This window comes from Mizuhopecten yessoensis, unplaced genomic scaffold (genome assembly GCF_002113885.1).
Source record: "Mizuhopecten yessoensis strain PY_sf001 unplaced genomic scaffold, ASM211388v2 scaffold3575, whole genome shotgun sequence".
Lineage (NCBI taxonomy): Eukaryota > Metazoa > Mollusca > Bivalvia > Pectinida > Pectinidae > Mizuhopecten > Mizuhopecten yessoensis.
In genome coordinates this window covers 886245-901635 of record NW_018405113.1, presented here as the reverse complement: position 1 = coordinate 901635, position 15391 = coordinate 886245, and the positions used below count along the sequence as shown (strand labels likewise).

The window sequence follows — 15391 nt, the reverse complement described above, 5'->3', positions numbered from 1 at the left end:
GATGCTGCATTCCAGCTAACCTGACTAGGTTAAGTAATTACTCAATACTATGGTTGTGAAAGACAAGCATCTGTTCAGACTTAGTCAGAATATATAAATAGATACCGTTATTTAGAAATGATTTACATGTTCTTAAAGTATGCATACTCATTGTATTAGTACAACTGTGTGCATGTTCTGAAGAAACCAATCTTTTTTAAAGGAGGAAATAGACATATGTTTGTATGTTGATGAAATAGACTTTCTGCTTTATGTCACATATTTCCATTTCATATGAGATTACTAAAATTTTATAAGTTCTGTTTGAGCAGACTTTATCAAAATAAAAAGAGAACTTTGGGAAGAGTTTCAAAACTCATCTTATATGTAGGGCCACAAACAGTCTTGAAAGGATATATGGTTGAGCTACAATCAGCTTTTTCTATTTAAGATTTATAACACTGTTGCCTATGTATGTGAAAGGGGAGATAAATCTACCAGGTGTAGGACATTATATTGCTGCAGTGGTGTTATTTTGTATGCATTTTGTTCTTTGGGTGCTCAAGATAAGACACAATTTGTAATTATGTCAAAAATAATTAAGAGTCTACATTACTTAAATATTTGTCATTTCATTGTGTAATTATGTTCCTAATTGAAGTGATATTACAAATCTGCCAAAACGTTTCCTCATCATGTTCCTTTGATTGATATTTCCATAGGTAACAGACTTTGGACTGTCAGTAGAAAAAGGAGGTGTCGGACAGGACAACATGATGCAGGATTTCTGTGGAACTCCAATATACATGTGTAAGTACAACAATATACATGTGTAAGTATAATATTGTACATGTGTATAAGTACAACAATATACATGTGTAAGTATAATATTGTACATGTGTAAGTATAACATTGTACATGTGTAAGTACAACAATATACATGTGTATGTACAACAATATACATATGTAACTTACATTGTAAGTATAACAATATACATGTGTATGTACAACAGTATATAAATGTAGCGGAACTGGACTGGGTCGATCGTCGGTGACCTGCAGGTAGCTCAATTGGTAGAGCGTCCTTATAGACAGTTCGGAGAGTCCCAGGTTCGAACTCTGGTCTGGCCATTGCATTTCTCTTTCTCCTGTTACAAAATTGGCGAGCTTGCCAACCCATGTTTCAAGCATTGGGAGTATGCTTAGCAAGGGTATACCTAAACCTGGGTTGTAACAGTTGTGTCTTCAGGGGCAAATACTTAAAAAAAAGGAGGGAGGAGTGTAGTGGAACAAGACTGGGTCGATTGTCGACGACCAGGTAGCTCAATTGGTAGAGTGTCTGTCTAAAGTTCAGAGAGTCATGTGTGAACATGTATGATGTGTGTGTGTATATGCACACATTTTCTACATTTCATGCCTTTTAAAGGATCCCTGTTCCACTGCTACACACTGTAACTATGTACTTGGACACTTTGATCAGAAACCCAGATATAGCAGAACTTTCACCTAAAAAATAATAAATAAAAAAAATAAAAAGAGTCACAACAGTTTTCTGAGATTGAAAATGCAATGAACCAGACTGGTATTTGAACCATATGCCTCCAATCACGAGATGATCTGACACTTTAACCAACTAATTAGCCACCTGATCAACAGTAATTCCCCGGACCAGTCAATTGTCCTAATACTCTTTAGTATATTGCCAACAGTGGAACAAGGACTTTTATAAATAGTGTTTAATTAATTATTGTTAAATTAAAAAAAAAACTAATTTTAATTAAAACTGGCCAACTCTTGTGTGTAGATTTGATTACCTGACATAAACCTCTATGATTTCTTGTTTAGACATGTTTATTGGATTTCCTGTACATTTTCGGTTTTACACGATTAGTAGTATGAATAGATGCCTTATGATAGTTTATATCTTTATCAAAAGATTTTGTACTAAAGACCAAATAATTAACTTGTGTTTATTTGCCTGTATTTTTTATGTCCTTGTATTTTTGATTACAGCTCCAGAAATAATAGATAATAAAACCTACAGCCAGCAGTGTGATATATGGGCCATGGGTGTTATAGTGTATATATTGTAAGTATTGGACTCGTGCTTTAACAAAGTTCACTGAGATTGTTATGGGTTGTACTTTGATAAGACTTCATCAGCAGTGTGTTCATAGGTGTTATAGTGTATGTATATATGTACATGTATTATAAAGATTATGGTACAGTAATTTTTATCATTTCGTTTTGCTGGTATGGAAAAAGCTTGATATGTAAAAAAAACTCTTCAAATTTATAATTTTAGTTTTATACATGTACCAAGAGATTAAGTGTAGCTTGATAATGTGGCTCAATATTTCTCAAAAATCTTATTCTTATTCATATTGTACTTTGTTGCATATTTTGGACTGTATCAAATGAAAAATATTCTCAAAGAATGTTTTTTAACACTTTTTTAAAGTTGACTAAATTTACTTCACTACAGTGTATGACATTTCTGTTCAATTTGTCATGTGATCAGCTGCCTGTGTATAAATATGTAAAATTACTTTCACTAGTTTGTGCAAGTTCAAACATAAAAAAATAATGGCTTCACAAACACTGGAGGATTTTTGTAACAAATTTGTAATGTATTCAAAATTTTAAAGCATTCATGGTTGATTTATTTTTTTACTTTTTTTTACTTTGCTACAACATGAGTATGTAAACAGGGTATCTTATTGTTACCGGTACATTGATTTGTAACTTGTTTCCTGATTTGTAAATTGTTTCCTCCCTTTGATAGATTGTGTGGCTCCCCACCATTCCGATCTAAAGACGAGGACACGCTATATGATATGATTAAGCGAGGGGAGATTGATTTCTCAGGCGAAGTATGGCAGGGCATTAGTGAGGAAGGTATGTGTACAGACACATCAAAGTGTACTTATTTTTAATGGCAGTTCATAGGTTTTACAACTACCTTGATTTAACACATTTTGCACTACAACAGTCATTTTTGTTACAAGTTAATAATCATTGTCTGATAAAACACCCAGATTTTGCAATAACAAACCTGACTTTTAGAAACCAACATTTTGAATTCTTTATCAGTGATTTGGAGTTAGATTTTAAATATGAACTTTGTGATTTATTATATCATTGATATCGATTTATCATTTCAAATTTCAAGTATGTTTTCTAAATTTGTAGTCTAAACACAAACCCCACTTTGATGATCTGTGACCCTCAATTGAATAAAACACTAAAAACATATTGGACAAAATGCTACAAATTTAAATGAATTTAAATATATTTTACATATTGGACAAAATCTATTAAAGTTAAACAAAATCTAACAAATATCCCTGTCCCAGCCCTACTGGCAATTGATACTGTCTCTGGTCACTAGGACCATCAAAGAATCCCACTTGGAAATCATACTATACATGATGACAGGATTATGGAACCACCGCAGCATCATGATTTTGTTGTCAGCATACATGCTGTAATTGATGTTTTTTTTATATAAACTGATACCGTAATACATTTTCAATCTGTCAATATTTTGATTTTCAATCTGTCAATGTTCCAAGGACCATCTCTCAGAAATCACAAAAAACATATATACTTATAATATCTTATTAAAGATTTAATTTCTACACAAAAAGTGTACGTATTGAAAGTGTCGCAACGTTTCAAAAATGATTGGTTCCTTTGTCAAGTTAGGACTGTTACACATTGCTCACTTATCAGTCGTAGCTTGACAAAGGGACCAGTCGCTCGTGAAACGCTGCGACACGTTAAATACATAAATTGTTTGTGTAGAAAGTAAGACTTTAATATTACATATTTCCAAACTGATGAATCTTATTGAAAACATATATATATATGTTTGTGTAAAAGTCTGTTTAACCATAGGTTTAATTGTCATTATAGCCCAGGACTGTATAAGGGGTATGCTGAAAGTAGACCCAGCTCACAGAAAAACAGCCAGTGAGGTGCTATATCATCCCTGGATAACTGTAAGTATACTGACAGTTTGTGTATGTATGCTGCTGTCTGTGTTAAATGCTGTGAATTGCGTTATTGTACAAGTGGCAATTCACATGCAGGGTAATTCAAAATTGTTGTGTGCTTTTCATGTTTCCATATAACTTTTTAAACATGATAATGCCTTGTTTCATTTGGATCCGTGCTTACAGTCAGCATATTTCAATGTCCCATTTTTCCTTGTTACAAACAATTCCTTTTTATATATCTCTTTAAAATGTATACATTGTACAGGTAAAACCCATTTTAAATGGGAAGATTTTGATGGACAAATAGTAGCAAGGTTTTACTGTGCTTAGAAATGATTCTGAGTCCTAGTCAGAAAACTTTACTCAAGTTGGAATATACAAAAATGACACTCTTTAANACAATAAAATAAAGCTACCAGTATCTATGATATAACTCAGGTGACCGCTAAGGCCCTTGGGCCTCTTGTTCCTTGTTACAAACAATTCCTTTTTATATATCTCTTTAAAATGTATACATTGTACAGGTAAAACCCATTTTAAATGGGAAGATTTTGATGGACAAATAGTAGCAAGGTTTTACCGTGCTTAGAAATGATTCTGAGTCCTAGTCAGAAAACTTTACTCAAGTTGGAATAAACAAAAATGACACTCTTTAAATTTTTTTAATTTTTTTTTATCATATTTTATTTTTGATTGTTCACATGTTAGTATACAGTGGAGTACATGACAATTATTACATTGTATTTCATATTGTCTCGCATACTAATGAATTCTGTATCTTCTTTTTCATTTTGTTTCTTTTTCCTGTACAATAACAACTGCTTGCGTTCTTATTTTTAGGTAGTAAATAATTCTAGATATGATTAACATCGATATTAAGAATGAGCAAAATATGAATTTAAATTCAATTAATCAATGTTCAATGCAGTGCTGATAATGGACCACTTCGCTACTACTTGGTCGGCTTTTGCACGGGGATATGTCAGGATACTCTTTAAAATTGGGATGCCTTGCAAAGTTCATTTGAATACGTACTGTCTTAAGAAACTTTATTCCATTTAAATAAATGTTTCTTAAGACAGTATATTGTAGGGTAGACTCACAGTCTCAGACTTCATAAGGAGGAGGTTTATCTGAAATGTGCCTGACATATGTTACGTTGGATATGATTGACAGGGAAACGTGAGTGAGGGTAACCACCACAATGTCCTGGAGATGATGAAGATGTGGAAGGATGAACTGAAGGTACAGGAGGGACAAAACAGTGCAATAAACGGTGACGGAACCCCCGATACGGCAGACGAAACAGACGGAGATAGAACCAGTCCAGTCATCCCAGAATCCGCACCACAGAGCAGTTCAAATAAGGCCAACGGCAAGGTGAGTCACTTCAAGTCAAATTCTTGGTATTCGGTAGATTGATTCTAGCATATTTATGGATTTATGGAGACAGATTGTAGATTCAGCTTTTTTCACAAAATTTCTGCTGTTGGTCTGCTTCAAGGCCATCATTGAATAGAAAATATATAAAAAGAAAAAAAAGAAAAAAAAGCATTTTTTTTTTTTTTAATTGATATAAAATAAATATCTGTGTGTTGATTTATTAAAGAAAATATGAAAGAATATCTCGTGCTTGGGATCACAAGCACCACTGATCAGGCTGCCTAGATCATTCTGATTCCTGCCTTAATCAGGTTTCCAGTTGATATCTTTTTATGAATCCTATTACATAAAAATTTATGTGATTAATTTGCTTCTCCAGACAACACAGGATGTGCAGTCTAGGAAAGGATCTGGTGGAACAAAGAAGTGTGGAGGGGGCAGTAAGCCTGTAAGTGTTTTATCCAATGTCTATGTCTTTGTCCAGTGTCTTATCATTGGCTGTAGGAAAATAATTCATATCTTCTTACTTATTCATCATGTTACTGGCTCTCCTGTGATTGGTCAGTATTGTTTTACTGAATAAACGTTAAGCTCTTCCTTCTCAGCAGAGAGTAACATCAAGTCTTGGGAATAAATGGAGCTTTTCGTTTTTATAAAAGTGTAGGAAAAAACTAATATGAGAATACAAACACAAAGAAAATATATTTTGAATGTTATTCATACAACACAAAGTTCACTCAGTCTGTGGATGTAATTGTTTAAATACGTACGGTTGCCTATTGTTTTGGTATACCACTGCTTGCCATGATTAACCAATTTCATGTGGTTGTTAATGGTTGTTTGTACATTGTTTTACTGTATCAACTTATCGGTTCTATAGGTATCCAACTCAAGTCGACCGAACAGTCAATCCTTGAACCCAAGCAAACCTTTACTCACCCCGGGGTCACGGAATTCTGTGGGGTCGGGAGCCAAGTCCCCCTCTCTTCAAAAAACCTCGAACACACCCACCACAAAAGGTGTTGCCAATAGCGGCAGGACAGGGGCTGGACAAGCAGCTCCCAGGGGGAGAGGGACCAGAAAATAGTCTGGTTCATCTAGATCATCAGGCATTGCGATTCATATCCTTCATGGACGGTTAAAACACACACGAAGACTAGGATACAATTTAATGTGTTTTTACGGCTTACCGAAAGTTTGTCGGTCGCCCATGTTTCATGTAGAGCATTTGGAGGTTGTATGAATGAAATGAATGGCTGTGTTTTGATTATTTTTTTGTTAAAGGACACTGGATGTGAAGTTAGAACAAAACCAATTGACTGGCCAACTTTATAGACATGTGCTAGGATCCATGTATTTTTTTCTTTTCTCATTTTATGCTTGCACAAGCTGAAGTTTGTGTTTCATTGTCTTGATGTCCAGTTCAACTCCTTTCATTTGTTTTATTCATTCCATGGAAATATATGTTATTGTGACAGAGTATTATTTACAAATTGTTTCTGAAGTGCCGTTGTTAAGCATCATTCCAAGATTCAAAATGTAAAAAAATAAATAAAAATGTAGCTAGATTTGCATTTTTTTGCATTTAATATATTTGTTTAGAACAATATTCTCTTTTATGAACAAAACATAATTGGTGGTTTTTGAAGAAGAAGATTCTCTTCTGTAAAATCTTTTGATTTAGAGAACATATCAACAAACCAAAAAATATGCAAGATCCACTTTGGGAACTGTTTTCCTTTTGATGATTTGCCTGCTGATCTTGTGCCAAACTAAACTGTTTCTGCGTATTCAGTTCTACTTTATTTAATCCTTATTTTTTCTATTATTATTATTATTATTGACTGTGCCTTTTGTCATGTATTTCTACAAGCTAATGACCAATTCGACAAGAGTGACTGCTCAAACATTTTGGTTGTATTATAACTATTTTTTGTTTAATTTAAAAAAGTATGTCCTTAGATATTAGATAGTAAAGTCTAACCTCCTATCATGAGGTGTCATACTTTCTGTGAAGATTTTTAAAAGCGATGTTTTCCTAAAATCTGGATTAAAAAAATAGAAAGTAAAATTTCAAGAAATTTATCTATTACCCTACACTCAAACCAACACCTTATTATTCTTCAATTTTGTTGACATTACATTTTGAAATGATAATATTATTACTGTATTTATAACTCCTTATATGAAATAAAATGGCTTTCAATTATGTATTTTTTAATTTGAATATTTTAGGTTATGACATGATTGTATTGAAAGAAAAAGAAACAGAGATTTATATTCATATTGATATTGAGTGTTCAATCGGAAATTTGATTATTTTCTACATTTTTTCCCCATTTGTCAAACATAAAACTTTTATTTTGTCATTTGTTTATATACTGTGACTTAGCTTATTACTGCTGACTTACTCAATATTCTGACAGAACGTACCTCAGAATTGTTTTTTCTCTGCAAGTGAATAAAAGTTATATTTTGATATGGGAAATATTCTAACAGCAAAGAAATGTGTACTTGGAACATTTAGGATAAAAGATTGACAACAGGAACACTATCAATAATTGTATATGGATTGGTAGGCTGAACAAGATTTATAAGTTTATTTGTATCAAAGCTGTATCTCTAATATTGGAATCACTGTCTCGTGTATGGTGTATGATTGAATGGTGACCATTCCTCCCGTCGGATGGTGTAGTACGGGTGGGATGGTGTAGTACGGGTGGGATGGTGTAGTATGGGTAGGATGGTGTAGTACGGGTGGGATGGTGTAGTACGGGTGGGATGGTGTATTGTGTGAGCTGTTTGTATACTAGTGTTCATCCAATTGCTCTACGGTTGTTACTACCTATGCAAACTATATCATTATGTCTCCATGGTTTGTTCTTTAGCTAGACAGAACAGCCTAGAACAGAATTGTAATAGGAATGACTTACATTCCATTAAAAATTGGTACACTGAAACATCAGTACCTGAATCAAACAAAAGTGTGTGTTTATTTCAAGCCGTTGAGTACCTAAGATATACCCGTCTTCAGTATGTCTGGTATAAAGGCACCTTTACCTTAGGCTTTGAATTGTTATGGAAAACATTGTTGTCTACTATTGTATATATATATATAGGATCTTACATGAGTTTCCATTTCATATAAGATTTATGAAACGAGTCTATGAATTTTTCAATTTAGCGAGCCTTTGGTGAGCTAAAATGAAAAAATTATGACAAGTTTCATAAATTTCATATGAAAAGAAAACGAGTGTAAGATCCTTTTTATCACATGATCAAGATTTGTGGCATTTATTCGTGTAAAACGACAATTTTCATGCAACCTTGAAATGTAAAAGCCACCATTTTGACTCCATTGCGTAAGTCTGTGACGTCAGGTACTTGTCCTAGGCGTGATGTCAGAATTGAAACAATTGAAACTTACAACCAATCACAGGGCTGATAGGTCATATTACATGGATTAATATTCATTTGATAACACAGTGCATTATGTGATAAATAAAAGCACTTTGGTTGTGGAAATAACCTTTCCAAATGTATTGGATATATGGAATAAATTTCAAAAAAGTTCAATGATTCTTTACCCTTTGAACAACCAATTCGTTAAGAGTTATCTCCCTTTAACATATTTTATCAGTTATGTCCCTTTAACATGTTTAACTAAGGGTGTGTATCAATAAATGCACACAATTTTGCTGAGCTTTTTAAAATATGTCATCAATTCACAAATTCAGAAATAATATGACCAGATTAAAGATCTATTACAGGTTTTCAAGGAGGGAACTCTTTTTAAAAGGAGGTACATATTCAAGTAGCACATACCCTTATGTGAATGAACGTATCTGGAAAAAAGAACAAGATTTACAGATAATTGATTCATGTGTGACCATACTCCGTCCAATTAATAGATTATTGAGTGGTCGATTATGTATCTTGTATTCAAAAAATTATAATGTGGCATATATGTATTATCCGTCCATAGTTACATCTGGTCTTTTCTTGCTGATCAGGTTCTTCAGAGCTCAGGTTTTGTTAAAGTACTTATATTAAACATGTTGATAAAAAAGTGCTAGCTAAAACATTGAATCTCTTAAAAGCCAGTGTTATTTCTATTGTCCCCCTTGCTAACATTGAGACTTCAGTAAATGAATTACTATGGGCAATTAAAATCAATAAGTAAACAAATTAATTACAGCTTCATGTAACAACAGGAAGTCAAATGATAAAACTTACCATTCAAACAACAATTTCTTTTGATTCCTACTTTTTTCCCACTTGATTTAGAAAGGTACCCGAGTCAACGTAATTGTCTCACCATTTTACACAGTTTTGACAGTAGTTTTTATTGATCCGAAGTGCCAACAACGTTCACTGAAAAACTTCTGATATGTACAAGTCTCAATCTGGTTGAATGTTTAGGCTGGTTGAAATTTCATTGAAATTTAATTGACATCAACATCAACATCAATTTTTGTCACGAAATATATTCTTGCCAAATAAAATTATCAGACAAATTTGTTGCTGTGTGATTTTAGATTTTGATGAAACATATCACAACATTTAAATATAATTTGGATTGTGGTAGAGTCAGATATTTTTAATCCTACCTGTAGTGAATAGTTTTGCACTAAAACCAATTCAGTAGCCAAGTGGTTGATGAAAAATTGACTTTTGACTTTAATGATTATCGTTTTTTTTTTTTGTTTTTGTTTTTTTTTCTCGATATACATGTTCATATCCCATATGTTATTAATAACACGATGCCCTTGGATCACAATAAGTGAAACGTTTTTTAAAAAAATGTTAAGTTGATGGCTTTGTAGTATACCTAGGTAAAATAGTCAGTGTTTTAAGAGAACTTAAGAAATGTATGGGCTTCACTGCTGATTTGTGTTTAAACATTGACTGCTGTCTTACATTATTGTTAACATGTGTGATAAGAATATATTTTGTATCATACATACAATTGTTTTGATTGTTGACAAATCAAATCTGATGAAATTGTTTTATAGAGAAAACATTGTCTACTGTAACAGTTATTATTTTTGTGAGCTGATCTTTTTTTTTGTTGGTTGTATTTTCCGAGTTCTTATTTGATACAAGACTCATGCATATGGTATAAATATTTTTAGGTATGGAAACTGGCTTATTACTGATATAATTAACAAAAAAAATATCGAAAATTTCATACCATAAAAAATTGATAGTTTCAAAGAAACTGCCCCACAAAATTGTTTCCCTTTTACAGTATCTTATTGAAATGGGATAGTATTTCAATAATTTTAGGAAAGTGACAGATTTAATTCACCAACTTCGTCAGTTTAAAAGTGATGTGGTGTATAATTAAGATATGCATATTGTGGTATTCAAGACTTCTTGATTTTGCACATGACCAGCATTTCATTTATCAGACATCAGTTAGTGTTATATCGTTTTGTATTCAATGTGCAATTAATATAATTCAAGGTAATTCTTTTACCAGACATGCTTATTTTTAACACACTTCATGAGGTTTTTTTTTTTTTTTAAATTTGACAAACCATTTCAAAATGATGCTGAAACTAAATCTCAATCATTATGCTTTCTTTCATTTACTATGATTTCAATTAATTTGAAAATTAATGACAACTGTTGCTAGTCTATAAATAAGTTAATGACCGTCAGAAAAGATATCATTATACTGTATACAAAGTGTTTTTGGGGCAGTGATATTTTCATTGTATGTTCAATTCAATGCCAAGATGACTTATTAGTAGAAATATTAGCACTGCATACCGATCCAACTTAAAGCTGCAAATTCAGTAGTGTGCAAACCGGAATTTCTTTGTGTAAATGTTAAATTATCACAGTGATACAAAAACTGTATGTAATATTCCCTATAAAATAGGAAATTTAGAACAAATTGAATCTTCTAAGAGTAAGTTAAAACCGGATTTTAAGTTGGATAATGGTGGGTTTTTTTTCATATAAAATTAGAATGGATAAAACTCCTTTTCAAAACCATTTCACAAGGAATCAACTTCTGTTCAGTGATGTATGTGAGACAGTTCAAAATGATGCACAGTTTGTCACCATGGACAACCCTAGCTGTCATATACTTCTAAAACTATAAAAACCTTTTTTGTTATCTTTATTTTTATGATTTTATGCCACAACTAATCGTGATTCGTGTAAATAGTTTTGGACGAGGTGTCTGCCTATCCTCTTCGTCTCATAGTAGATAATTGAACGATAGACACTGGAATGCTGTGATCCAGTACTTCAGGTTTCCCATTGGATTTTTTTTTCCAAGATATCGGCATGTCTCCTTTGGCATCACTGAAGTGGTGAAGTTACACTTTGTGTACAAACAAACAACATGAAAGTAGAAAGATTTCTTTTGAATGCGTTAGATAAGGAATTTGTTTCATTATTTTGGGTATTTTTGTCACTACTGGTGCCAATTCATGCAAGTTCTACCATATACAATGATAAAACATATATATGTGTGTAAACCTTTTTTAATAGATGTTTGTATTATGTTATCAAACTGTCTAATCTGACACCATTTCACCTTTGTCTTCGTTTGGTTTTTACTTCAACATCTTATGGTTTACCATTCTGAGAGAAAAATCCATCTGATGGTTTACCAGTCTGAGAGTAAAATCCATCTTATGGTTTACCAGTCTGAGAGTAAAATCCATCTTATGGTTTACCAGTCTGAGAGTAAAATCCATCTTCTATTATTTTCAATATAAACAGCTGATTTTTTTATCAGTACCTCCAAGAGAAGCCTTCTGACACAGGATAAGTACCTTTTATCTGAACTGCTGACCTACATCTTTTTCACTTACATCAAATCAAAAAAGAGGAATTTTACTGTAGTCAACATTGTTTTAGAATCCTTTGTAATATCTATTGGTGGGTTCAATCTGATGACTACATCCTTCGCTGAATGGTCAGTAGGCACTTTCAGTTTGTGATGTTTCTCCATGATTTTTATGATAAGTTTTGCGGACCCTGTTGAGAAACACTTTGAAACTGCAAAAGTAGATAAAAACATTGTTTAAAAATTTTGAACTTGTGTTTCTCTTACAACTGCTGTCATTTCATTCTCCTTGTCTTTGTTGAGTAACTATGCATGACTTGTAGAAATATTATATAACGTTTTGTGTTACCATGATAGGGTGTTGGATTAGGCATTGTCCCTGCGACAGTGTTCAGCCTGTGAATTATATATGTGTTTGCCTGTGATATCAAAGCACAGTTCGCTTCCATCAATATGTATACATATATATATACATATAATGTATAGTTCGGGTGTGAATTAATTAATATTTAAAAAAATCTTTTAGTTGTTGAAGAAAACAAGAGAAAGAAACATTCCCAATGTTTATTTTCCATCATGTTTTCGCATTAAAATGCTCTCATTGTAAATAATGCTAGCTACATACAGGACAAATTTTATATGTATTTTGAGAGATAATTTATAAGGACCATTATTATATCATTAAACCATGGGTGTTGCCTTGTTTGGTTTTACAGTACTAATTGGAGATGACTTGTTCTGAAGCAGCAGGGACATACACTTGTGTGAGCAGTATCTGGTAAGGAGGCTTTGCGAGGAAAGGTTTTCAGTCTTTTACCAAAACTTCTCAAGGTATCTACATCCGTTATGGGAAATCTATTTGAACAGGAGTGCCAAAACTGATGTGTCAAGACTTTTGTCAAGATTTTTGTATAAGACATGACCATATATGGTGTGTCCAAAAAAGATGACAGATATTAGTGTTATTATCTAGACAACAGATACCTTTGCTATGTTTTGTTATATAAATTGCTTCCAGTATATTTGCCTATAAATGAAGCATATTCTAAAAAAAAAAAGCCTCAGCTATGAATACCTATAAGTGAGAATGTCTTCAAATTAACAATAAGTAGATTTGTTATTTACAGAATATACAATACTTTATATTAAATTTTGCGAATTTGTCCAAAACTATATAAAAACGTGACGAAAAATTAACATTACAAACTCAAGTATGGATATTGGAGAAACGTTAAAAAAAAGGCATTTTGCAGTTTTTATGTATTTGTTAGCTTGTGCCAAATAGGTAAGATTTGGATTAATTTACAATATTTCCTTGTTTGAATTTGGATTTTTAGTTTGTTTCATTATTTCTTTCACAATCCGATAAACCTTTCCTTGCAAAGAAATCTTCCATTCCAAGTTATCTTGAAAATAAAAAAGTAAAAAAAAATGAATTGTTATCTTATTTGTGTTTGTAATCATATTTGTTGAGTTGATAACAAAGCAGACTCGATTTGCTACATAGTATTGAAAATCAGTAAGAGGCCCAAGGGGACTGTATGTGTTGTTTGTTATTAAATGGGTTGGTAAAATAGATGATTTATGATGAAATGCTATGCCTATAGCCTTTCAAAAGGCTAATGATTGACACTTTTCAGTTAAATATTAACGCATTTTATACCATCCATAAATAAGATGTGAAATACCTTTAGTGTCATATAGTTAGCCCTTTGAAAGGGACACTTGAGTATTTTGTTTAATAAATTTATTGGAGCACATTTACCTTTGAAATTTTATATTTTTACATCACTATCATATATGACTGAACGTTACTGTTGAGAAACAGAAAGCTAACGAATTGGAAAACCCAAAATAATCACGTTTGTCATAAAGTCTAGTTGGAATATGTTTATTGTTGTCATGTTTTAGAAGTTAATCAAGACAAAAAGGCCAAGTTGGCAGATGTGGTAGTATCCTTAATTTCTAGTTCTTCTCACCAGTACATGTATCTATAAAGATAATACACATTTATAAATACTTATTGTGAAACTTTTCAGGCACTGCATACATTTCAACTTAGCCAAATCTTTGAAGACCATTCCTTGAATAAAACACTGGATTGCAAATCCCATCAAAATTTCTTAAAGAGACCAATTCTTGACATGTACAAAACGGTCGTTTGTCTTTCTCTAATTTTATGGGGTTTTAAATATAAATAGCCCATATGTTGTACACTTATCTCATTAGGGGTCTAGACTTATGAAGGAAATCTTACAAAAGTAACCATATAATAAGAAAAGACCATATTTAAACGGCGTTTCACGCCTCGCTGGTAAAACCAATGCTTTGGCCAGCCTTGTGATTGGTTTGCAAGTACTTTTAGAAGTATTTGATGGTAACTGAGGGCGAAATGAGATTTTTTGCACATTTTTCCGATTCACGTTGCTACATGCCGTGCTCAGATCATGTTTAGAAACAACAGTTTTCAGGTCTGAAATGGACAAATACCTTCTGCTATCTGTTACGGCCGCCATCTTTGAAAGAACACTCCTTATTGATTAACGACTGTACATCAGTATATGAACGGTTCTGCATTATGTTAAACAGTGCCAGTTTATAATCATTGACATGAGATACACTATACACCTACTTTGTACCATACCACTAGTCAGTAAATGACCTTGGATGTAACGGGACGGGTGCCACTTGTGGTAGCGGAAGCGCTTGCCTTTTTTCAGATTTCACTTCCACTTTAGCGCATAGTGCATTTACATTTACATTTACAATTACGGCGATACTGCAAAGGGCCGTCGAACAGCATCAACTTGCAGGTAACTTGCAGTGCTTCGGGTGTTGACGGCTTCATGCTGGGACATACTTCAATTGTTTAAGTTGCATGTTTCACTGATATTCAAATACCTATCTAATGTGGCTAGCGGTACAGTAGAACATATACCAATGGCACTGCAGGACCTACATCTGGAGCAGTACTATGTAATACTGCAGGATATATCACCATGGCTACTACTAGGACATATTAATATGGAAAATATAAGTGCCACTTTTGAATTGAAGGACATATGCTTGTTAGCACAGGGACCTGATAATTTGTTACAGCTATATTTGGACCTAAACTAAGGTGTTCAAGGTAATTTTACATGTTTTAGGGGTTGAGATCGACTTTCGGTAAAATTAACCCCCAGTAATCATATACTCGAATAAATGAGCATTGGGG

The 15391-nt window shown here is 32.8% G+C and overlaps 1 protein-coding gene across 1 annotated transcript in view; it reads left to right on the top strand.

Annotated features, from left to right (window-relative positions):
• LOC110447683 (serine/threonine-protein kinase 33-like) overlaps nucleotides 1–7553 on the top strand; it is a 31692-nt gene extending 24139 nt beyond the window's left edge. The window contains exons 6-12 of the mRNA XM_021493528.1: nucleotides 702–789; nucleotides 1993–2068; nucleotides 2765–2877; nucleotides 3898–3983; nucleotides 5157–5360; nucleotides 5743–5811; nucleotides 6244–7553. Coding sequence (XP_021349203.1) covers nucleotides 702–789; nucleotides 1993–2068; nucleotides 2765–2877; nucleotides 3898–3983; nucleotides 5157–5360; nucleotides 5743–5811; nucleotides 6244–6450 — 843 coding nt within the window. The 3' untranslated portion in view covers nucleotides 6451–7553. The remainder of the gene's footprint in view (nucleotides 1–701; nucleotides 790–1992; nucleotides 2069–2764; nucleotides 2878–3897; nucleotides 3984–5156; nucleotides 5361–5742; nucleotides 5812–6243) is intronic.
• The last annotated feature ends 7838 nt before the right edge of the window (nucleotides 7554–15391 follow it).